General features: G+C 41.1%; 1 protein-coding gene across 1 annotated transcript in view; it reads right to left on the bottom strand.

The window, feature by feature from the left end:
• Positions 1-17,982, bottom strand: part of LOC124789614 (membrane-bound alkaline phosphatase-like) — a 30,364-nt gene extending 12,382 nt beyond the window's left edge. Inside the window, exons 1-4 of the mRNA XM_047257031.1 lie at positions 17,824-17,982; positions 8,622-8,795; positions 5,542-5,733; positions 3,032-3,233 (exon numbers count right to left, since the gene is read on the bottom strand). Of these exons, the coding sequence (XP_047112987.1) occupies positions 3,032-3,233; positions 5,542-5,733; positions 8,622-8,795; positions 17,824-17,955 (700 nt within the window). The 5' untranslated portion in view covers positions 17,956-17,982. The remainder of the gene's footprint in view (positions 1-3,031; positions 3,234-5,541; positions 5,734-8,621; positions 8,796-17,823) is intronic.
• Between the last annotated feature and the right edge of the window lie 8,300 nt (positions 17,983-26,282).

Raw genomic sequence — 26,282 nt, forward strand, 5'->3', positions numbered from 1 at the left:
CCAGGCTTTTGAGCCACACGTAATTGTAAATATTATAAAACGCCCTAGCTCGTAATTCTAACCTGCGTCATTATTCAGTATCATTAAGAATTTATTATGAATTTATTTAATATTAGCTCATCTTCGTCTCTCAACTTTCGCTACATGTACGATTCTTGATACACCCTATTAATAATAGTCTCTCTATTCTTATTATAAATTCCGAAGTATAAGGTGTTCCAAAAGTCAGTTAACATTGAAAATTCAATACTCCACGGAGTAACGTAGGTAGAGAGGTAAAAATTAAAACACTTGCTTGAAATGTGATGGAATTTAATCGAAACCGGAAAATGTGCACAAAATGAGCAACAGAGGGCGCGTCATATGGCACAAAAGAAATATTATCAAAGATAATGTTCTTCATATAAAATGCTCAACATTTCTTTCGTCAATCATTAACAATACCTGTAGTCGTCGGACAATGTTGTGAACAGCACTGCGCAGCATGTCAATAGATATGGTGATAAATAACCGTCGGATGTTGTCTTTTAGCATCCCTAACGATGTTGGACGATGCTGCATACTTGCGACTTTAGGTAACCCCAAAAACAGTAATCACACACACCGAGATCCGTGGACCTGGGTGGTCAAGCCGTGACGGAAGTGCCGCCTCAGCATATGATCCTCACCGAACGATGTGCGCAAGAGGTCTTTCATACGTGTGAAAGATACGGGATGGAGCGCCATCCTACATAAGAGTCGTGCATTACAGCAGGTGTTTATCAGCCATACTAGGGGTGATGCGATTCTCTAACATATTGGTCTACCTCGCGCCCGCCACTCTGACCGTTTCAAAAGTAGCTACCCGCATTTCCTCGAAGAAAGAGTGTCGGATCACAACTGATGTAAATTCGCACCACACCGTAAGTTTCTCGTCATACAATGGGACTTCCACGACAGTTCTATGATTTTCGGTAGCCGAAATTCTGCAGGTGAGGGTGTTTAAAGACCCATGGAGTGTGAAATGGACTTATTCGTTCCACAACACATTAGACAATCAATCGTCATCTTCCACATTTTCTGGTCCCCACAGCGGAGATGTTCTCTGCGTCACATAATCGGTGGATAACAGTTCATTTTACACACGATTCTCATTGGGTATGCAATCTCACAATCTTTTAGTAATGTAACAGCTTTCCGATCTCAGAGATTAGTTCTGTGACATATTTACGATAGGATCTTGTTTTATAGCAAATACTAGTCTCTCTCTCTCTCTCTCTCTCTCTCTCTCTCTCTCCTGTCGTAGCCATCTTAGTGAACAGATGTAATAAATTGTAATGTAAGAGTGTTAAAAGAACTTTAATTATATGAATTTGAAGATTTACTTTATTCGCGTGTATTGTTAAATTTATTCCTTGTCCTCATCTAACCATTTCTAATATTTTTCAGCACTATTACGGAATGAACTGGCTGCCAGTGTCGAAGCCTTAAGGGCTCACAGCACGTTCCCGAAAACGAACCTATCTTCATGTAATTACATGATAACGAAGTCCGACACCGATTTACTAGCGTAATTTCATTGCAAATTCTGAAGCACAAAACTGATTAACCATCTTTCCACGATCAAGCATCATCGCGTTAAAGAAAGGACTACCACACAGGTTTCGCCGATTTTCCTCATTCATTCCATCATTATAATGGCCCTTTCACTCTTTTGACTTGTATGTTCACTACAACAAATATTAACATCTTACTACACGGAAGGAGCGATTATAAGCGTCACTGACGAGTTGTTGTCCACAACCATTCTGATGGCCAGAATTTTCACTCATTTCATTTAAGGTATGTGTATAAAGTTTAATCTTTCTTCCTACATTATTCCGTGAAAGAGTGAATTTTCAAATGTTAAAGTGCTTTTGGATCACCCTACAGAATGAGAGTAACGGTATTTACATGAACGACATTTCCTCTTACATTACACGTAAGTTACAGTGTGCATTTTTTGTCTCTAGATGCTCCTCAATTATGTTGCGCCACTGCTTTGTATCTTGGTGCTTGCACGCCGCCGTGGAAACGTAAAGGGACACGCACAGCACAAAAGCGTACACGCCGACCTCATCTGTTGACTGACAGAGACCGCCGACAGTTGAAGAGGGTCGTAATGTGTACTAGGCAGACATCTATCTACACCATCACACAGGAATTCCAAACTCCATTAGGATCCACTACAAGTACTGTGACAGTAAGGTGAGAGGTGAGAAAACTTGGATTTCATGGTCGAACGGTTGCTCATAAGCCACAGATCACGTCGGTAAACTACGCCTGGCTTGGTGTAAGGAGCGTAAACGTCGGACTGTTGAACATCGGAAAAACGTTGTGTGGAGTGACGAAACACGGTACACAATGTGGTGATCCGATGGCAGGGTGAAGGTATGGCGAATGCCAGGGGAACCTCATCTGCCAGCTTGTGCAGTGCCAACAGTAACATTCGGAGGCGAGGTTGTAATGGTGTGGTGGTGTTTTTCATTGAGGGGACTTGCACCAATTGTTTTGCGTGGCACTATCACAGCACAGGGCTACAGTGATGTTTGAAGCGCCTTCTTGCTTCCCACTGTTGAAGAGCAATTCGGGGATGGCGACTGCGTCTTTCAACACGATCGAGCACTTTTTCATAAGGCACGGCCTGTGGCGGAGTGGTCTATCGTAGCTGTAATGGACTGTCCTGCACAGAGTCCTGACCTGAATTCTAAAGAACACCTTCGCGATGTTGTGGAGCGCTGACTTCGTGGCAGGCCTTACATCAATACCTCTCCTCAGTGCAACACTCCATGAAGAATGGGTTGCAATTCCCCAAAAAACCTTCCAGCACCTGGTTGAACGTATGCCTGCGAGAGTGGAAGCTGTCATCAAGGCTAAGGGTTGACCAACACCATACTGAATTCCAGCATTACCGATGGAGGGCGCCGCGAACTTGTCAGTCATTTACAGCCAGGTGCCCAGATATTTTTGATCACATAGTATATTATGGCTGCTGTCTACACTGCCGATTTACCGAGCAGGTAGTCAGTTTTCTCGGTGTCCACGGCCAGCAGCTGGTCTCTGTTCCACACGTAGCTGGCCGTCGCGTCACGGTCCGACTTGTCGTCCAACCACTCAGAGATGAGATTGCGCGAGTCACAGCGACGACCACTCGCGCCCTCTTCGTCCACAGTCGTGTTAGGTAAGAACATCTTGCGGCCTCCTCCGAGAATTACCTGTCAACAAACGTAACGAAATCATGAAGTATTTGCTATGAGCGTTTCCGTTTGGAACACATGGCGAAACAATGATATCTGAGCGGTGAACTGGATGCATGTAGCACTGTTGGACCGTTATTTCATAAAACTGGGTCATTCTGTTTGGTCGAAGCGAGACAATTACCAAAGTACTGGGAAACAACTGAAATTTTACACAAGGGAGACGCAGCTGAAAGTACCATTGTTCGGCGAATTTTGAACAAATAAAATACGAATACTCAACTATTCTGTTATAATTAGAAAGAATATTTCCGTTTCGAATACAGACTTCTGACTGTGAAGATGTGCTATAGTTGATCATCAATTATGGCTGTGGACCAGAATTTGAACAGCTAAGTGACGCGGATACTTTGCACAAAAAATGTCAAGTAGATGAAGAGAGAGCAGATAAGACACTCGACAAACCAGTTATCTTGCACACAGCGACGGTTTAATGCTGTGCTACAGAAACTTCGGTTGACCATATTGATGCTTTGACTTTGTGGAAAATAAGGATAGTTGTAAGGAAGAAAAGTGAACTAGAAACTGAAACAGAAGGAATTGGGCGATTATTTCCCGTAGGTCAACTAAAGTCAAGGGATACGAAACACTGTGTTTTTTAAGAGTAATTATCTAAATACGTTGTTAATTTCCAGCTTGTAGTACAAAATTGGAGCAGTTGGCTTTTAAATGTGACATGTGTACCGTAAATAGCAGATTCCGTAAAAAGGAGTTATTTGTGCAGGCTCCAGTCAAAATTAATCCGACTAATCTTAAGTAAGATATTAGTGCAAGCAGTAAGTTATTAGTGCAGGCAGTATTAAAGAATTAGCACGTCATAATAGGCATTAATGAGCTGTGCAATATAACCAAATTGTTTGATTATCAGTTACTGAGTTTATGGAGAGAATGTGTCTAATAGGAGTGTAATTTAGAAATTCCACAAGGACTGTTCGGTCAGTATGATTTCACATGGGCTCCTTGTTACCGTATAGTGAATAACAGTACAAAACTGTTCCCCTGTAGAGATTAACAAAACTAGGAACGCCAGGGTCAGTGACAGAAAATAACTAAAAATGTTGGAAATCTTATGGGACTTAACTGCTAAGGTCATCAGTCCCTAAGTTTACACACTATTTAACCTAAATTATCCTAAGGACAAACACACCCATGCCCGAGGGAGGACTCGAACCTCCGCCGGGACCAGCCGCACAGTCCATGACTACAGCGCCCTGGACCGCTCGGCTAATCCCACGCGGCAAGATAACTAAATGTCAACAGCTGTACGTCTACATTGTCTGCAAACAGTTCTGCGCACATACAGTTGACACTGCTGAAAATAATGGGTCTGTTTGTAAATAACTTTTCTTCCACCAGTCACAACCAGTTTCGGTAAATGATTCCCATTTTGTTGACTTTAAGGTCTTATGTTCTATTTGTGCAGTCTCACACATGTTCAACATCGGAAACAAATTTCTGTTCACAATATACGTTGACTATACAGTGCAGAGCCTCACATATGTTAAACATCACACACAAATTTCTGTGCACATTATATGTTGTGAATAATAAACTTACATTAACTGACTTAAATTTGTTATTCATGATGTACACTGTGCACAGAATATTGTATGTGACGTTTAACATCTACGAGACCCTGCTCCTAAGGATGATAATAAAATTTAAAGATAACAAAAGAATGCAGAACCTCTCACATAAAAACGGTACAAAAAATAGAATAGTACGCATAGAGAATGCACTTGAAAATTGGTACCTATTTACCGAAATAAGCAGTGTAAAATATAAACAAAAGAAAATCGTAACTGGAAGTAGTAAAGTTATTTATAAAGAAATCCATTTTTGCCCAGTTGCAGGCTTTCGCAAACCATTTCTGATTAATCAGATCAGCCGAGAAAAGGAACTGTGGAACACGCCATTGTAAATCAACGGCCCTTAACTGTGTTTAGAGGCTCTACAACCGAGAACGGCTGGAAATTTTTCCGTATAAACATGACCAACCTCTTGTTTCACGAGGATCTCCATTACACGCACTGAAATTAAGATACTGTTAGTGAGGTATAACCACCAAAAAAGCGAGGTAGCAAACCTAACGAGTTACTCTGTAAGCTGTCACTGAACATCAAACGTTTCTCACATCGAAACACCATACAGATTAGATCATACTGTAGTTGTCGAAATCTATGAAGAAGAAGGAATATGTTGCACATAAGAAAATCTAATTTTAAATGTCAGTAAAGTAAAGAGTGTTTCTCCGTCTGCCACTGACCTTTATGTTACGACCTGGGTTGCCGTTAACCAGCTGGTCCGCGATGTCCGGGCAGATCGCTGGATCGCCTCCAGCAGCGATGACGTCAGCGTCGCTTTCCCAGTTGCGATCCGCGATGTGTGCGTAACCTCCTCCAGGGGACGCGTGTGTTACCGTCACCGTAGTCACGATACCCGTAGCCTTTCCTGCGTCCTGCAGACAGACCACTGACACGTAGTAGCATGCTACACAACGCGTGTTTCAGACAACACGTCACTGTCAAGTTTGGTCATCGTTACCACTATGATACGTAAGACATCGTGTGATATCTGCGTCGTATGTGCGTTTCATGGATGTCAGGTACTGGACAGAGGTATTCAGAGTCGACATTAGTTTATGACGACGAACTATAAAATTTTTCATCGTCGTCGCAGTCTTTTTACAGGCACAAGTTACCACAGATGTCACTGTCAAGCTTCGAATAGTTCAAAAAATATCTCAAGTTTTGAGAGGAAACTCGAAAATACAACGAAGAAAGTAAATCATTTCTATGGATGACTTCCATATTGTCCTACGATTGCAGGGAGAGAATATTTCGGTCAGAATTTAATTACTGTTTAGACTCCTGATGAATTAACGTTCCGGATAAATGAAACAGAAAAGCCTTATTTTTGTACATAGTTTCTTTTAAGAAGAGGTTGCAAAATCATCCAACCAGTAGCAAATAAGGGTCTATTAGCCCTTGACATACGTTTCGATATTTGTAAAAATAGCTTCCTCAGAAAGAGTGGGCCTTGTTACATCACATGATGGTACATTAGATAATATGGAGCCATCATGTGATGTAAGAAGACCCATTCATACCAAAGATATTTTTACAGACATCGAAACCTGGGTCAAGGGCTAATAAACCTTTGTTTGCAATTGACTGGCTTATTTGTCAACCTCTTCAGATTTACACAGTTGCTGTTTCGCTGCCATGTTTACAATTTGGTTTCTTTTAGTTCACTGTAATTCCTCCAAAATTTTATTTCCAGTAGTGGAAACTCTCTCTGGTTTAGGTTTGTCAGGGAAACAGCTGTTGCGAGCCCTCCACTACAGTCTCCATTAGTCACATATCTCTTTTGTATCATTTAGAAGTGAAGGTGTCTGGGCTTCATAGAGCAGTTAACCTGATGAACGACATCGGAAAACACAGCAGTTCATATTTGAAATTTTCCTGATTTCTTATTATTGCAGCACCTATGCGGCCTGGTGCACACCGACGGTGAGAGGTTTCTTTCTGTCGAACCATACGTCTTGCGGAATATGAAAGACTGATTACCGTAATCCGTAGAACAACTCCTTTTCCGTACCCCATAGCAGTCGTAACTTTTCCAGAAAATGAAGTCTTCTTAGCGCAGAGCTACTGCTTCCACTAATGTTTCATTCTGGCGTCGACAGATGAGTATACTTTTCTCAGAGATACTTGTAACACTGTCCATATTTGGATGTCCCTTTTACAAACTTCTTTATAAGATCCAACTTAATCAAACTGCTTTGTTAGACCCAACTTGATATTTAGAGATAGTAATAGACTTTTTTTTTTCGGAAACACTAATCAGTTTCTCTGGACCACTGTTGATCTCTTGTCGTAATAATCCATCTATAATTCATATTATTAACTCAAATAATGTATAAAATTTCATACTTCAAATCATTAAAAAACTCAATTTTTAAAAACTAAGTGTTGATATTGTAGAAGTATGATAGGTGATGCGGATCTGTTTCTTCGTATTCGAATTATGCTCTCCAGAATCACTTTCATTAAAAAAGTGTTATTGTAAAAAATGGTGTATAATGTAATTTAGTTACCATTGTAATAGGGTACAATTATTACAGATGAAAAAAATAAACATTAGATTTCTTACAAATTGATTACGTTCAACAGCGTTTATCTTCCGCAGAGAATATGGCGCGTTTAGAGGATCCTACGCTCACTATACGTGAGAAATGTTTGAACAACGTTGTGTCGCCTTTCATCTTCAATAGCCTTCGAAAAGTATTGGTTATCAATCGCTAGGAATTTATGATCGATACGCTGTCCACACAGATTCTCTCTGCCGACAGGCATCAGGCCCATTTTCTTTGGTGTTTCGGGAGATATTTGCAATTTCATCTTTGCAGTGTGTAGTTGGGGTCATCCTGATGAAAAGCGTCGGCTTGTTTCCCGTTGCGAATTAAATTGTTTTTTAAAATGCAGTTTCAGGTTCCTATTCGATGGAGCTATCTCAAATTAATATAGTGCGATTTTTTTATCGATACGCAATGACAGGAACAGTGAAACGCGAAGAATTGATAGTACTCTAGTCTCAACTGAACTGCGCTGCTGACTGGCGTAGCAGTCAGAGCGAACCTGGGCGGTTGTGGGCGTTGCCGGAGTTCTGGTTGTTCTTCGTCTTTAATACAGATCGTACTAGATTAATGTAGGACCGCTCAATCAAGTGGTCACGCAAATTTCCGCATCAAAAATCATGTTGCTCTGAAAGAGAAACAGATCGACGCTTTTCGTCGACACTGGGCTTCCCATGAAAGACGTGTAGGCAGTACGTGTTTCTGCCGACTTCAGCCACACACTGCCGAAACACCAGAGAAAATGCGCCTGACGACACGTAGAAGAGTTACTCTCTGTATTAAACGTTAGAGGAGGTAGTACAGATCCTTTTGGTTCACCTTGTTGTAGACTATAGAAAATATTTCATTTCCGAGTGAGATGTACTCGGGAATAAACTGGTATACCTTCAGTAGCAGTTCCTTATTAAAAATTGCATCACAGACTGAATTTATATCAATAAATACAACAAATATTTTGAGGTGTTGTTGAAACCCTTTCTCTATCCAGATTATGGGCGACATGATCTATCGCAACAGCTTCTTTGCGACACAAAATCTGCTTGCTCTTTTGGTATGCTGTTGATTACAAACCGCATACATCACGATGTAATAGTGTTACGTAGCCAATGGTACTGTACGTAAACTGAGTAAGTATGTATAACATGTATAATGTTAACAGCAGTACTTGTCCATGAAGTGGAAAGTTGAATGTATGCTGCCGCACTGACCTGCGCCCACTTGATGATGGAGTCGACGTGGTTGGCGGTATTGTTCTGAGCGTCGCAGTCGCCCCTGGTCAACGCCGCCGTGACTCCCATGGTGCCCGTGTTCGCCTTGACGCCGCACAGGTACGCCGTAGAGGTACACGCCGAGTCGCCCACTTGTGCGTCCACGCAGTACGTCTGTGGAGCAAAGTGGCAGGCGCCACATCAGTCCCCTGTGCTCCATCTGAGCGCAAGTCCTCTTAGTGAACCTGAAGACCTCGAGTCGACCGTAAGTAACAAATAGTAAGCAGTTCCAAAAATATCTTTCCGTAAGGTATTTCACACTAGGCACTGTACCACTATTTAAGTAGGATAGTGCCACAGTTGCCTTGTAGTTTCATACTGCAGAACCAGCACCACAGTATATCCTTAGAAACCTAAACCATTTGTACATGCTGGAGGATCTGTTAATCTTCCTAAAAAATAAGCAATATGACAGTAGAATCAGGACCAATGTCTCCATTCATCTAATTTTTCTCATACTGAATAAGTCTTTCGTAGAACACATGAAATTTTTGAGTTTGTGACTTCTGCTAAAAATTAATAGGATAAACCAAACTTGTTAAATCAGGTAAGTGCAGCTATTTGTTTTAAGAAACATTTGTAATATGCCAGTCTATGACTGCGATAGTATTGTTACAATAAATCCACCAAGTCAAAGGGGTGATATCGCAAGATATATAAGAGAATAGATTATACATCTCATACCATTATTTCAGCTTTCTTTACTGAATTTACGCCGGACTTACAGCTGACAATTTCAGTTTGATAGCCTTACCAGAAAAATCGAATAAAGATACAATACTAGAAAACAGACTGCTATCCAGTAATAATCTTTTAAAAATTAATAAATTTCTAAATCAAAAACTCAAAAATATATATGGACATAAATTATCCACATGAGATGTTCAAACTCAAATAAATTTCTTAAGCGTCCAAACAACAAATTTCCAAGTACGTTACCGGTCGTGAATGTTTAACTTCTAAATTAAGCTCTATACCACTTTCTATGAATATTTTACAGAAAGATATTGTGGTCCCATTTAGTTTCGACCTTCATTTCGTTGCAGTTAGTAGTAATATTTCGGCTATTCCAAAGTAAGTTGTCTGAAAATTCTTTACCGATGGAAAAACACTTTTATGATTCTCAGAGAAAGAGAAGGCTACACTGTTAGAGGCCTTTTCCTGAGAAGGCAGTTGAGATTTTAGGAATTTTAATTTTTTCTTTTGTTTTCTCCTTCTTTGTGACTAATGATGTGGCATGTACGAGTAATTATTCCATTATTTCATCAGTCAGCCTCTAGACAGATTTTAGTTTAGAGGGGGCGTCTCGGATCACACGTACTAAATTTCGCAAACAGAACTGCCTACCTCCGTTGAGATAACGTCTGTTAGAAGAAGAACACTTGTGGACTTAATAGGTAACACGGCATCTATTTAATTACTCGTTGGGAATTTCGAACTAACAGTGCATTTTACGGACCAACCGTATTAAACTACGCTCCTAACTGTTCCTACCCAGATACATCACATAAGTGCATGCAAACATACATCCACAGCTTTTAGATTGGTTCTAGAGTCCAGCTGATACTGATGGAATTTAAATGTCTCACTGTTTTCACTTTCAGTGAATAAATAAAAATGTCTTAACCATGGCGCAAAATACTAGCTTCCATCTATGTGGCTCATATGCAAGTCGAGCGCCAAACAGGAAGGAAAACACAGAAATAAGTAATATAAGTTACGATAACGACTGATGATTTGAACACGAAGGCACACAATAATCACGACGTTCATGCAATATATGCTGTATGAAAGTACTCTTATCGTCTTCCAGGCAAAATATACCTTCATATTCTTTATAAAATCATGAGAAAAGTCGGAGGAAAAAGACACCTCTGAATATGAACGATCATATTTATCAACTACAACAACTGCTTGAGAAAACGTGGCAGCCTTTATATTTAATTACGTACGTTTGAGCAACTCACGGTTTAGTTGATATTAAATACCACATTGCCTGGAACGTGCTTGAAGGAAAGAGACGAACTTCAAAACTGATATGACTGAATGAAGAACCCAATAGTAAACACATTTTATGAATAAGTGTTTCTGGTATGCTGACACTATTCGACGCTAAAATCAAAACTAACTTATATGTAGTGACGAACTGAATAAAGTTCAGATACAAAAATAGAAATATTATTGGAGGATATTAATATTCTTATGCTGTTATAAATACAGCTTTCTAAACCATCTTCAGCTATCTGTTACAGATTTCCTTGCATTCCTGCTGGGACCACGTATTCAATAATGGTTTTGTGTACTAACAGTAACAAAACGTTTTCCGTTAGAGATTCAGTATCTACGAATTTTCTTTTTGACCTCCAGAGAAACATTCAGAAATGATTTTGAGGTTAATAAAACACTAAATGGTGCGGAAACTTACGTGGTATATTATCTCACGGGTTCCCAGGTAGATGCCGTGTTTCTTGTCTTCCGCAAGGCGTTCGATACAGTTCCCCACAGTCGATTAATGAACAAAGTAAGAGCATATGGACTATCAGACCAATTGTGTGATAGGATTGAAGAGTTCCTAGACAACAGAACGCAGCATGTCATTCTCAATGGAGAGAAGTCTTCCGAAGTAAGAGTGATTTCAGGTGTGCCGCAGGAGAGTGTCGTAAGACCGTTGATATTCACAATATACATAAATGACCTTTTGGATAACATAGGGAGTTCACTGATGCTTTTTGCGGATGATGCCGTAGTATGTCGAAAGGTTGTAAAATTGGAAAATTGTACTGAAATGCAGGAGGGTCTGCAACGAATTGACACATGGTGCAGGGAATGGCAATTAATCTCAATGTAGACAAGTGTAATGTGCTGCGAATACATAGAAAGAAAGATCCTTCATCATTTAGCTACAATATAGCAGTTCAGCAACTGGAATCAGTTAATTCCATAAATTGTCTGGGAGTACGCATTAGGAGTGATTTAAAATGGAATGATCATATAAAGTTGATCGTCTGTAAAGCAGATGCCAGACTGAGATTCATTGGAAGAATCCTAAGGAAAGGCAATCCGAAAACAAAGGAAGTAAGTTACAGTACACTTGTTCGCCCACTGCTTGAATACTGCTCAGCAGTGTGGGATCCGTACCAGATAGGGTTTATAGAAGAGAGAGAGAAGATCCAACGGAGAGCAGCACGCTTCGTTACAGGATCATTTAGTAATCGCGAAAGCGTTACGGAGATGATAGATAAACTCCAGTGGAAGACTCTGCAAGAGAGACGCTCAGTAGCTCGGTACGGGCTTTTGTTGAAGTTTCGAGAACAAGCTTTCACTGAGGAGTCAAGCAGTATATTGCTCCCTCCTACGTATATCTCGCGTAGAGACCATGAGGATAAAATCAGAGAGATTAGAGCCCACACAGAGGCATACCGACAATCTTCCTTTCCACGAACAATACGAGACGGGAATAGAAGGGAGAACCGATAGAGGTACTCAGGGTACCCTCCGCCACACACCGTCAGGTGGTTTGCGGAGTGTGGATGTAGACATAGATCTCTGCGACGAACTGGCGTGTATGCTGTTTAAATTAACAACCTTACTTTTGTACTACAGCCAAAGTTCTCAGTGTCTGCCTTGGACAACAATAATTTTAATTTATAAAAATCTCTTTACTTCGAAATTATTTTAGAAATTCTTATTTCAGTTACGCTATATGTACTCATTATTCCTTGGCCAACACACGAAATTTTTTGCAAAGCATAATAGACACTGCGTGTATGTAACGACCTATATCGAAAAATGAAGTAACATCGAATTTGCGAAAAGTTCCTTTGCTTTTGGGTTTGTAGGGAAATGGAATGAGCGTATGGCATTGTTACCCAGGAGGCCCCATCCTGGGGATTGCGGTCGCCGTGTGCAAGTCGTTGCAGTCGACGCCAAATTGGGCGAGTTGCGTGCCGATGCTGAGGATAACACCACACTCAGTCAACGAGCGGAGATAATCTCCAACCCGGACGGGAATCGAACCCGGGCCCGCTTACACGTGAGGCAAGCACCTTACCACCCAGCTAAGAAGGCGGACATCTTTGTAGAGAACTAGGGGTACTAAAAGTGCATTTTGAAGAGAGTCTCCGAACACGCAAAAATCAAGCTGCAAAACATTTTGAATGTCTATCAGAGTACATAGAAATCAGGCAAATACTCGGTTCATTCTTTTGTAACAGTTTCTACATATATTTATTTACAAATTAAAAGATGAATGAATGTGCACCTGAAAAATTGAAAAAAAGTAAGTTTAATTTGAACTGAAGGTAGAATAAGTAGTTTTCTTCTCACGGTAAGATTAAATTCAAGAACATTTGCAAATACTAAGTAAGAGTTTCTTTTCTTAAGTTTTCTTCAGAATTGTTTTGATGACATCGTATAATCGGTGCAACATACCAAATATTATTTCAGGTAGGGAATCGTGACTTTCGAGAACTCTATTAAAAACTAATTTTTTAGATTGTCCTGTCATTCTAAATTGCGAAGTCTCCCATCTCTGGATCATCTATGAGAAGCAGTACAGTGAAAATCGAACACCCGCCACAACAGGACCATGGAATGGTCCCATTCAAAAGTAATCACCCCAAGCGTAAAGATACTTATGACACTGAGACACGAGACGATCAACTCCAGTTCCACAGAATGCGGTCGGCCGCTGACGGATCCACGATCACACTCACTCTTACACTTCCACGTCCGACTGAAACCTACGTCCACGTATGTCTTCCTTCAGGTAACCAAAGATGTGAAAATCAGACGGTGAACGATCCGAACGAGGAAGTGCATGAGTGGGTGCGGTTGTCCATCTGTCAGCGGCTATCTCTAAATGGTTCAAATAGCTCTGAGCACTATGCGACTTAGCTTCTGAGGTCATCAGGCGCCTAGAACGTAGAACTAATTAAACCTAACTAACCTAAGGACATCACACACATCCATTCCCGAGGCAGGATCCGAACCTGCGACCGTAGCGGTCACGCGGTTCCAGACCGAAGCGCCTAGAACCGCACGGCCACACCGGCCGGCGCGGCTATATCTGATCTGCCCCTGTTGTACTATGTTATCAAAACAATATTCTGCAAAACTTAGGAAAATAAAATCGTATTTTCTACTTCCAGATATTCTGTACGGAGGATGTTGCAGTGTTCCCAAACAAATGGCCGAAGCGTTGGCTCCGTCCGACTGGTAGTGTGGGGACGGACGTTATCGACTGCGTGGGAGCTCTGCTCGTCGATTTCCTCGAGCGCTATGAAGACACTTCGCAGAAAAGAAAATGTGGAGCTCCTTAAAGTCAGAATGCTCAGGAATGCTGTCGGACGGAATCATACTGTTGCACAATAATGTCCGCCCCCACACAGTCAATCGGACGAAGGCTAATGAATCTTCAGCGATGTGGTTAGGAAACACTGAACATCTTCCGTACAACCCAGATCGATCAGCGTGTGAACTTCACATTTTTGATGAGCTGAGGAAAGACATGCGCGAACGTCGATTTTAGTGGAACAAGAAAGTGAAAGAGTTCGGACGACTGTGGATCCATCAGTGGCCGACAGCATTCTACGAAACAAGAATTGATCATCTCGTCTCCCATTGCGATAAATGTGTTGGCGGGCGAGTTGATTACTTTTGAATGAAACTATTCCACAGTTTCTTTGTGGTTGGTGTTCGAATTTCTATTGACTGCCCTTAAATAAGCGATTACTGAAAGCAGATTTTGCCAAAAGTATCACGTTTGCACATGCTTCTGGCATTAGGATAGTTTCGACATTTGTGGAACATTCTATACAAACAGTCATTCTCCAGTGCATGGCTAATGCGAAATTCGTCATAATCATGGAGAAGAAGCAGTAATAAGGATGGCTTTTGAAAAATTAACCGATAAAGTACGTAATGGAAGTGATGAGCCAGTACAGAGCAATAATTTCAAGATGGTAATAATGGAAGTAACTAATGAGGTCTTAGGAAAATGGAAACTAAAAGAGAGGAAATCTTGGATGGTAGTACAAATATTAAATCAAATGCAGAGAAGGAAGAAGCTCAGGAACGAAAACAGTATAAGTGACCACACAGGAATTATAATCACATTACAACCAAGTCTAGAAAATCAAAAGAGAAACGTGCTTAAAGTATTGCTAAAGACACAGAAGATCGAAAAAAGGGGAGAACAGGGTCAGGTTTATAAGATCAAAGCCCTTAAGTATAAACATAGAACTACATCAATAGGAGTTAAAAATAAAGAGGGGATATTAATGGCGGAAGATGATGAGATATTTGCTTGTTGGAAAGAATACATAGAAGAACTGTACGATAATAAGGGATTCAAGAACGAAAATAATTTAGTTGAGAATATAAATGAGTGTGAAGGAGAAGTGCAATGTACTGAATCATGAGACATGAATTTGAACAGAGCCTTTGGATTCTCAAAAAAGAAATAACAACTGGTGTTGATGACGCTCCTGTAAAATTGCTGAAAAATCTGTGTAACAACATGCAAGATCAATTAATCAGATCACTAAATGACTGCCAAGGAAGGGGAATCATGTCAGAAGGCTTCACACAATGAAGTACCCTTACCACACCTAAGATAGGCAGTTGAATAGACCAATTACTGAACGCTAAGACGTAATCAAATGCCTCAAAATTACTCTTGAATATCGTTAAAATCAGGGTAAAAGGAAAAGTAGCTAAGTAGGCTGAATAAGATCAGTTTCGATTTAGAGAAGACAGTGAAACAAGAGAAGCAATTTTGGCCTCGCACGTCCTGCTGGAGAGAAGGAGGACATGAACAAAAATTTCCTGACCTTCATTGACTTATCACTAGCTTTTGACGATGAGAACTGGGAACCACTCTTTAGAATTATGAAAAAATAGGACTTGACTGGCATGATAGAAGAGTTATTAATCAACTGTATCAAACACAAAGCAAAAAACTGAATATCAGTAACTTAGAAGAAGAGGCCAAAATTAGGATAGGTGTTAGACAAGCATCCCCATACTTATTTAATGTTTCCATTGAGGATCCTATTCAGATCATGAAGGAGACGCCTAAGAGAATAAAAGGCAATGTAAAATGATACAGTGTACTAGACTTTTTTTTTACTCCGAAAAAGAAATGAACATAATGTTGCAAGTCATATCAGACACTCTTAACCAATGGAAAGTAATGGTGGAGAGAAAAAGATGTGAGAGACATTAAAACAAATTTAAAACTTGATAAAGTGAGAACTGTGAATGTAAAACAATTTTATTATCTCGGTATTACATTAACAGTAGTCAGGATATGCTTAATGGAAATGAAGTGAGGGGTAGCACTGGCAAAGCAGGCATTTATGACCAAGATAATCATTTTAACCAGCAAACATGTGAATACAGGCGACAGAAAATCCTTTGGAAAAGCATTTGTACGGAATACACTGCTCTGTGGAAATGAACGTTGGACTCTGAGTAAATTTTAAGGAAATGTACTTGAAGAAGATGAAATGTGGATATAATTGCAAATCACAAAAACAAGCTGGACGGATAGAAAAAGCAATCTGGAAGCCTAGAGGGAAATCAATGAAAAGAGAAGATTATTAATGGAAATGGATAGGAGAAAAATAGAATTTATTGGACATGTCATCAGACACCACACCTTCGTAATTACTATTCATGAAGGGAATGTCTTGGTAAAGAATGGAATATGACCGCTGAGGATATAGTACACACTAAGGCAAAAAAAAAGAAAAGAAAAATGATTTACCACAGAAGGAATTATCCAAATGGGATGAAAATCAGTAGCTGTGATGTACATGTAACACAAAGAAATAATCACAGTATCAGAAAAATTTGATGGTTTATCCAAGAGAAAATACTTCACAAATTGATCAAGTCAAAACGCCTTGGTCCACCTTTGGTCCGTATGTAAGCCGTTATTCGGCTTGGCATTCACTGTAGGAGTTGTTGGAAGTCCTCTTGAGAGATTCTGTCAAGCTGGCGCGTTAGATCGTGAAAACCGTGAGGCGGTAGCAGGGTCTGCCCACAATGTTCCAAGCTTTCTCAATGTATGAGGGATCTGCCAATGTTGCTGGCTAAGGTAGAGTTTGGCAAGCAAGAAGACAAGAAGAAGAAACTCTCATCGTGGGCGAGCGGGCATTATATTACTGAAATGTAAGCCCAGAATGGCTCGCCGTGAAGGACTACGAAAGGGGACGTAGAATATCGTCGACGTACCCCTGTGCTGTTCATGATGACAATGAACAGAGAGGGCATCCCTGACTATCACTCCTGGTTGTCGGGCCGTGCGGCGGGCGAAAGTCATGTTGGTATCACAACTCTGTCCAGGGCGCCTCCAAACACGTTTTCGCTTGTCATCGGGGCTCATTTCAAAGCGGGATCGGTGAAGAAAATTCTACTCAATGAATTTCCAGGCAGAAGACGAAGACCAGGAGTGATGATATGGGGTGCCATTTCGTTTCATAGCAGGACCTCTTTGGTTGTCATCTTCAGCACTCTTACACCATTGTAGCATGTCGACAATATTCTGCTCCCCGTTTCGTTGTTTCTAATGACAAGCCACCTGGGCTTACATTTCAGCAATATAATGCCCGTTCGCAAACGGCGATTGTTTCCACCGCTTGTCTTTGCACTTACCAAATCATAGTTGGCCAGCGGACAGGGCCCGAGAACCATTTTAAGAATATGATAATCTAACGCGCCAATTGGGCAGAATTTGGCACAGTATCTCTGAGGAGGACATCCAACAACTGTTTCAGTCAATGCCTAGGCCAATAACACCTTGCATAACGGTCACAGTAGGATCAACACGTTGCTGACTTGTTCAGTTCGTTGAGCTCTATCTATTTAATAAATCATGCAATGTTTTTGAAATTGAAGTTATTTGCTTATCTGTCCAAGTACACCACTCAACCAATTTCCGTCTCATTCGGATAACTGCTTCGTGGTAATTTTTTCTTCGAAGGCATCGAGAAGAGGCCAGGATGCGACAATTACATGGAACTGAAACTGACAGGCAATGACGGAGGAAAGTGGTTGCTTCGACAAGGCATTAGCCTTTAGAATACGTGTGTGTGTAATCAACGATGCATGGAGGCGCGCTGTACGAAATGCTGACCTTGGACAGTCCAGCGTTGGGGAACTCTTCGAAGCTGAGCTGGGCCTCCTCGCCAGACAGGCCCTGCCTCTGCCCCAGCAGCATCCTGGCGGCGGTCAGCGTCGCTATGGACATGCCGTCGCCCAGGAACATGATCACATTCTTGGCCGGCTGCCGCACCTGGGAGGCGAATAGACTCTTCACCAGTCGCTGCTGCGCCCGCAGGGTCCAGTACGGGGCACCTGTGGGCGTGTTCGGCTTGTCAGACAGAATCTGAGCTTCACTAGTAAGTAATAATCTGCCAGCACCAACAACAGGTATCATATTGCAACGTAGTTAGCTCACCTTATCTGTCATTCGGAATGCAGAATTTAGAAGACTTCTTAAGCGTGTGACATATAATAAGAATGAACTATTACCATGTACAGTTCAACAAAGGCCTACACTATAAGCTATGCCATAATATGTGAATAACTATGTTCTAGGAAACAAATTAGAAACGCGATTTATCTACAAATATTTAACGAACTACAAACACCTACACATACTAAATGTACTCGTAACGCAAATGATTTTCGCGCAACTAGATATCAGCCAAACAGTAGCTGATCATTCAGCAACAACCAGCACAAAAATTATACAGGGTGATTCAGACGCTCCTAGCTATAACTTTCAGTCACCCACACTGTCTTTATCAACCACGTATAAGATTATCATATTCTGTCGCTTGATAAGTGCAATTATCCAGAAAACATGAGCAGGACCTTTTTGTAGTTAAATTTTTTACTAGGATAAGTTTTGCTGGAGGCCACGGTCTCCGAGTTATTCAGGCAAAACGCGTTTGAAGGTAACTTTTGTACGTTTTTCGTAAGTAATTCGAAAACTATGGCCTCTGTATAAAATTTAACTACACAAAATTTCCTACAGAAAGGACCCGTTCATTTTTTCTGTACGTCTAATAGTTTGCGCATAGCGAGCGAGAGAATACGGAAATTTCGGTAGTTGTTTTTTAAGGTATTGCCTAGTTACGTAAAACGCATAGGTAGGGATAGCTGAATCATACTGTATGATGTCTATGCTATCAGCTTACAGATAAAAGCCGTGCTATGAGCATGATCCCTTGTGTCTGCAATCGTTATATTTAGTCTGGAAAAGAACAATAATAAAACCGACAAACTGCAGGGCGGATGCCTGACTGGAAATGGAGGATAAAGGTCCTGTGAACATGTGTCCAGAAATGGAAAACGACAACAGATTGTCCAGCACCACAGTAGGCTACAGAGCTGCATCGCATCCACGTCACGAAAGATGTTCAAAGCGGCATCCACGGGATGCAGTGTCATGCAGAATACACACAATCGTTCTTTGGCTTACACCATGCTGGCGGGCCATTTGCTGGAGCTTGTATTAGTGTTTGTCTCAATGTTGTGTAGAACCCGGACCTCCAAATCTGGTGTACGCACAGCCGCCTTCTTGCACTTTCGTCTTATCTGAATAGACCCATGATCATTCAAACGCACCAAAAGGGCTTGAAATGTTGTATGATGCGGTTGGTGTCTGTGAAGGTGGTTTTTTTGTTATAGCCGTCCTGCCTCTCGACATTTTCCATCTGCTTGGCCGTAGACAAAAACCATCTAGGCTTGTTCCTGACATAAATACTGGACCATTCTGCTGCTTACAGAATGCCGCTTCAATCACACTACTTACAACACACGAGGAACACACGGCATATTGTTAGAGGAACTGTCATGCGTCAGCGCCATCTTCTGTGGCGACGATGCATTTCCGAACACATATTCATTGGAACTTTTTTCCTCCATATCCAGTTAGGAAACCGTCCCTGCAGTTTGTCGGTATATTCAAACACTTCTCTTAACCATACAGATCAGAACATAGTTTAAGAAATAGTCTTAATATTGTATTGGAAATGTAAACCCTTTCGCTATGAAGTGGGCCACACAACATACATCTAATACAACAGAACACTGCATTGTATTCACTGTATCGTATTCTCAGTCTTCCAGAACAATATCTGACGACTTATGTTTCTCCTCTTGTAAACTTAATCGAAAAAAAAGGTTCAAATCGCTCTGAGCACTATAGGACTTAACATCTGTGGTCATCAGTCGCCTAGAACTTAGAACTACTTAAACCTAACTAACCTAAGGACATCACACACATCCATGCCCGAGGCAGGATTCGAACCTGCGATCGTAGCAGCAGCGCGGTTCCGGACTGAAGCGCCTAAAACCGCTTTTTTTGTCTCATATTGTTCTATATTGTTCGTTGAATTTGTTCTTCGTTGACCCATTCACTCAGTTTTTTTATTACAGAGGGTAGCTAGCCCTCTGACCGAACACGCTGAGCTACCATGCCAGCGTTCGGCCACCGCAGCCGGCAGGCCAAGCAGAGACCAGTATGTTTATCGCTGATGGTTTGTGTTGTGTACATAGTTCCGCGTAGTCAGCGCGTACACAACTTTCCCACTGGAGCGCGCCCCGCTAAGCACAACAGCGCAGGCGCAGCGCTCGTCCGTCTGCGCACTACGAGATGGCGCTGTCTTAGAGACGGACCAAATTCTGCTTCCGCCAATCCACGTATTAATATGTAACGCAGCCAATGAGATTGCTGCTAACGTAGAACCTTTTCTCCTCGCGGATCACACTCCCGCATTGATACCCGAACGAGCGAGGTATTATAACGAGTGTACAGACCTCCGATTAGTCAGTCTGCATTAGTCTGCATTTGTCTGCACCAGTCTGTACCAGTCTGCATTAGTCTGTACCAGTCTATAGTCAAGCTTCAGTCGGCGCCTAATAAGATTACCATATTCCTGTACATAGTCATGAAGATAAATAAATAGACACATTGTCAAGTATCAGAGATATGTGAGAATAAGATTAACGTACCAACACCAAAGGAACTTCAGATTGTCAATTGTAAATAGCATCCAGAATCAAGTTAAGTAAGGTTTATGATTTTTATTATTTTAATAAATGTGTGTGAAAATTAATCAAGTTCTGTTTAAAGATGGTCACCGTCAATCTGCTACTCTACGCGTACAAGTGGCATTTCTATCGTCTGAACTAATGACAGAAGGTAAACACGTCACGATAAGACCAGGAGACATATTGCTGACACTCGCCTACTTCATTAGAGCGACAAGTCAAATAATCTGATGGTGTGTGTACCGAAGGTCTTACAGCACGCACACCACAGTTTGCAGTCATAGTGTACGATTAATTCAGTTAACTGTGCATGCTAAATTTGAACATAGATGTAACAAGGCCTAAAGCAATTAGCGTCAGCAAGATGGCGGCGGTACAATGTGCAGCTATGTCACTTAAGATAATAAACGAAATTACTTCCGTTTAACAAAATAATCAGAGAAAATGTATGAATAAACAGCAATTGATTGGAGGTCCAAATGTTTTTCGTGGACTCCATCTGAACTTGACCTGTGATGTACAAGCAGTGTATGGAGGTAGTGCCTGGTTGATACTTGCTGTTGTATGGGGCAATCAAGCAGATTATGGTGGCCTTGAAGCACTTCCAGATGCTAACATTTTGGCTTGGAAGACATAGACTATTGCTGAGACTACAGGACTGTTGGCTAAACAGCCTTATGGTACTCTTGTTCCAAGCAAGTTCATGAAGCCAAGATAAATTCTCAATGTAGCTAACACAATATGCCTTTCTCGAAAATGTAACGAATCTGCGTGTCTGAAGTACACGACTTCTAGCAGTACAATAAATAATTTACAATATGGAAGAGAATCATAGGTTTGAGTATACTGCAAGATGGATTGAAAAGATACTACCCGATCTAAGAATCAGTTTGTACTTCCCGAAAAGTAAGTAAACTAAGAACCTTATTTTCAGCATGCCGAAGGATACTACTGGAAGTTCTGTACGCAGAATGATTGATCGATAACTGCACAATTATTTACAATGCTTGATTGAAATAAACTCTACCCTGATTCTTAAACAACACGCAAATAACTGAAAATATCTCACCCATAATCTCCATCACTGTAGAAACACCAGGCAAAGCAAGAAGTCCAGTAGATCAGTCTCCCTCCCAAACCGAAATGCAGGAGTAGAATCCAAACACAGAATGGCGAAATCTCTTTCAAAACTATACCGACCCGTTGTTCGACGTCCGAGATATTTTCCATTGTCTGATGGCCCAAATGGACCTCCAAAGATATAAAATATGTCATACAGTAATCGCTTAAAGAATTTGTGACAACTAATCGAAACCGATTAGTTGTCACAAATTCTTTAAGCGATTACTGTATGACATATTTTATATCTTTGGAGGTCCATTTGGGCCATCAGACCAGTACTCACCTATGGATCTGAAACCTGGACTCTCACAAAAAAAGAGGAAAACAGATTAAGAGTATTTGAACGAAAAATTTTGAGAAAAATATTTGGACCCATAAGAGATAGGATCAGTGATGAATGGAGATTGCTAAATAACAATGAAATTTACAAATTATATAAAGACTCCGATATAGTGGCCAAAATTAAAGCCAAAAGACTGAAATGGATAGGGCATGTCATCAGAGCACCACCAAACAGGACCATCAAGAAAGTGACTGAAGAGATTCCCACCGGAAGACGACCTCTTGGACGCCCACGCATGAGATACTTGGACAATATTCAAGACGATCTCAGAAAACTAGGACATGACAGACAGTGGCAAATTACTTGTAAAGACAGAGCAAAGTGGTTCAACATTGTCCATTCTGCAGCAAAAAGCCTTCATGGATTGTAATGCTTAATAATAATAATAATAATCGAAACCGATCATGGTATAAGGATAGAAATCGTTGCAAAGATAAACTGGCGATTTAAGAAAAGCAAAAATACTGTGGGTAAAAAGCGAAAATGAAAAAGCAGCATTGATATTTTAAAACTTTAAAAATATTATTCGAGTTCAGCCAAATCACGAAGCCTTTGCTTTCTTTGTACCACATATGCTGCACGCAAGGAAATATGTGTCATTCATACTAAACTAATAAACCATAGGCGGCTTTTCGCCATGCGTGTTTCTCTTGTCTGCCCACGTCTGTCATCGAGCTGGGAACTGGTACGGCACTATTCGCTCTCTGAAGGAGAAAGGAATTAGTCATAGCTTAGTAACTGAATTAGGCACACGCATGGTTGTTACATGTTTCTGTTGAACTTGCTGAGTTGGGTTAAGTGCCTTATCATATATTAACAATTTACTCCAAATTTATTAACAACGAAAATTGGAATCTGGAAAAAGCTGAATGCGTTATGAAAACAACTAAGAGGAACTAAAAGTAGATGCTCCAAAATGCTATAAGTAGAACAAACAGAGAGCTGAATAAGCCTAACGCCATGCTGCAAGAGAAAATAGGAGGTTGCGTGAACACCTCAGAGCTAATAATTTTGTTTTGACGCGTTCCTAGCCACGTGTATTCGTAGGACGCCCGAGCGCAGGCGATAGATGAAGACAAGGGTAGCCAATAGTCTACCCAGGCCAAACGGAAACATAAGCAAGAGGTCGTCGGGAAGCAGTCATCGGAACTTTATTAGCTTTATTCCGATAGCAAAAATCTTACTCTTGTTTCCCTCCCCCTTTGTATCAGGTTCTAGGTATTTACAGTCGTGTTCAATCTCCGTTTCTACATTAACAGTCGTCGTCTCGTGAAGATGTCGATACTGCGTGAAACAGAGCTCTAGGATTCGAGTCCTACCTCGAACATTTGGGTGAGATTTACTCACACACACACACACACACACACACACACACACACACACACACACACAGAACGCAATCCCGATTCTGACAGAGAAGAGACAACAGCTCATACTTAATGTTTAGCTGTGTATAACACATATGTACTGGAATCCTCCGTCGATTGTACGAAACATTCTTAAAATCAGGAACTTTGGGCGGAATAATCTGATTTATTTATTCATTTATTCTTCGAGTCATCAGTCGGATTAGTCTTCGGACGGGTTTGGATTCTGTGCCTGACCACGATGTAATCTAACTTATTCTAACTGGAATATTCTCGTGTCTCCCGACTTTTCCAAGTTGACCTCCTCCTTATCGTGATTCTTCAGCAGATTATTCGTTAACAATAGCTGAAATTTGTTGCAGAAGTTCCTCTCTCTTTCCCACTACCAAGCCCATATTCTCCCGTAAGACACTTTTCCCCTCCTTCCCGTACAACTGCATTCCACTCCCCTGTGAGTATTGTTATTGAATGACTCTTTTAATATCGTCATATATTTCCTCTCTCTCTTCTTCTCCTGCTTGCGACGTCGGCATGTACACCGGAACGATTGTTATCGGTGTAGTTTTGCTGTCAGCCCTATCACTGAGCTGTTCATAGCATCTCACTCTCCGTTCTGCCTTCCTGTTCATAAAATGTCCTACTCGTGTTACACCATTTTCTGTTGCTGTTGATCTTACTCTACACTCGTCTGCCCAGAAATCCCTGTGTTCTTTCCAATTTACTTAACAGATCCCCACTACATCTACACTGAGCCTTTGCATTTCCCTTTTCAGATATTGCAGCTTCCATACCACGTTCAAAAGTCTATCATTCCTCGCCCCGACTCTTAGAAAGTTACTCTTCCGTTTAATATTCAATCCTTTCCTCGTAGTCAGCTCTCCCTCAGCAGTCCCCTCCCAGAAATCCGATTCATTACAGCAGACACGCTGGGTATGTTAGTAAAGAAAGGGTTCCAGTTGCTGAAACAAATATCAAAATCTCTCACGACACAACTAGAGTCATTTCATCTATGTCTGCAATTTTGCGGGGAGTAGGCGAAAATGAATTTTAAGCTATGATCTGATGACAGAAGTAGCAGAAAAGTCGTAATAAATAAAACTGCGTCTAGCCCGCATCTCGTGGTCGTGCGGTAGCGTTCTCGCTTCCCACGCCCGGGTTCCCGGGTTCGATTCCCGGCGGGGTCAGGGATTTTCTCTGCCTCGTGATGGCTGGGTGTTGTGTGATGTCCTTAGGTTAGTTAGGTTTAAGTAGTTCTAAGTTCTAGGGGACTGATGACCATAGATGTTAAGTCCCATAGTGCTCAGAGCCATACAACTGCGTTCAGCGTTCTAGACAGCTTTACCCACAAAATTTGTCACTAACAGATATCTATTGTTGTTGAAATAAAGGGGACATGTCCGAAAGAACACATACCATTTGTGACCAAGCAGCTCGTTAGAATGAAATAACAATGAAATGAACAACCTTAGCTGCTTACAGGCATTGACATACGTCAACGGGGACAGATGAAAATGTGTGCCTCGACCGGGACTCGAACCCGGGATCTCCTGCTTACATGGTAGACGCTCTATCCATCATGGGCGGGAGCACAACAAATGTAGTGCGGGACATACGTTGAGAATGGGGGTTTCGCGGGATGCGTGCCAGAGATAAATCCCTGCAGTCGTGCTATCTTTCTTGTCCTCGGTGGCTCAGATGGGTAGTGTGTCTGCCCTGTAAACATGAGGTCCCGGGTTCGAGTCCCGGTCGGGGCACACATTTTCATCTCTCCCCGTAGACGTATGTCAACGCCTGTAAACAGCTAAGGTTGTTCATTTCATTGTTAAGTGGGAAATGAACGTTGTTCACAACCACATAGTTTTCGAATAATTGTGAAGTACCTGTTCGTGACATGAATTCTGTCTGTCTCTCTCTCTCTCTCTCTCTGCCTCTTCTTTGTTCACTGAAGGGGCGCTGCTAATGACTTAACCCTTTCGGACGTGAATTTTTTCTGCAGCAAGGAAATTTTTTCTGTACGTGGTAATGCTCTTAGGTAATTATTTAATGATTTTAGGTGCAATGTTTATACAAAAATCTGTACCCGTTTTCAAAACGTACTTTGTACACTTGGTTACATTTTGTGGACTGAAATAATTAATTACAAAATATTCTCTACTGTAATAAATAGTAAACTGAGCATTCAATAATTACAGTGCAAAATAACAAAACAATATTCAATTATACGGTGGAATATAGCGATCCAACCACATCCGCCTATTATGGTTGTCACAAGAAGCAGCGCGCTGATACACTTGCAAAGTTTCCATTGGGAAAAAATACTTTTGTTGCAGCTAAGAGACAGTAAAAGTTAACTTACACAGCTGTAGCCAGAGGATCTGAAAGGGTTAAGGAATTCCATTTACCCAAAATCTGGCAAAACATTTTCTACACTAACTGACTTAGCCCAACTCAGTATCCCATATGCTGTCAGTGGAAAGGAAGCATAATATGTCAGACTCCTAGTGTCTGTCCTGTCAAAATATAGAGATGCATGTCGAACTAAAGGCGAAAACATCTCTTCTTTCGCACAGCACTAGATTTCTAGCGCAGACGGACAATGATATGGAACTAAACAGGTGTGGCAAATTTTTTCGTTAATGTAAAGCTTGTTGCTGTATTATGTGATATGAACACCTCGACAAATATTCAGGTTAAATCCCA

The sequence above is a fragment of the Schistocerca piceifrons genome, chromosome 3 (genome assembly GCF_021461385.2).
Source record: "Schistocerca piceifrons isolate TAMUIC-IGC-003096 chromosome 3, iqSchPice1.1, whole genome shotgun sequence".
Lineage (NCBI taxonomy): Eukaryota > Metazoa > Arthropoda > Insecta > Orthoptera > Acrididae > Schistocerca > Schistocerca piceifrons.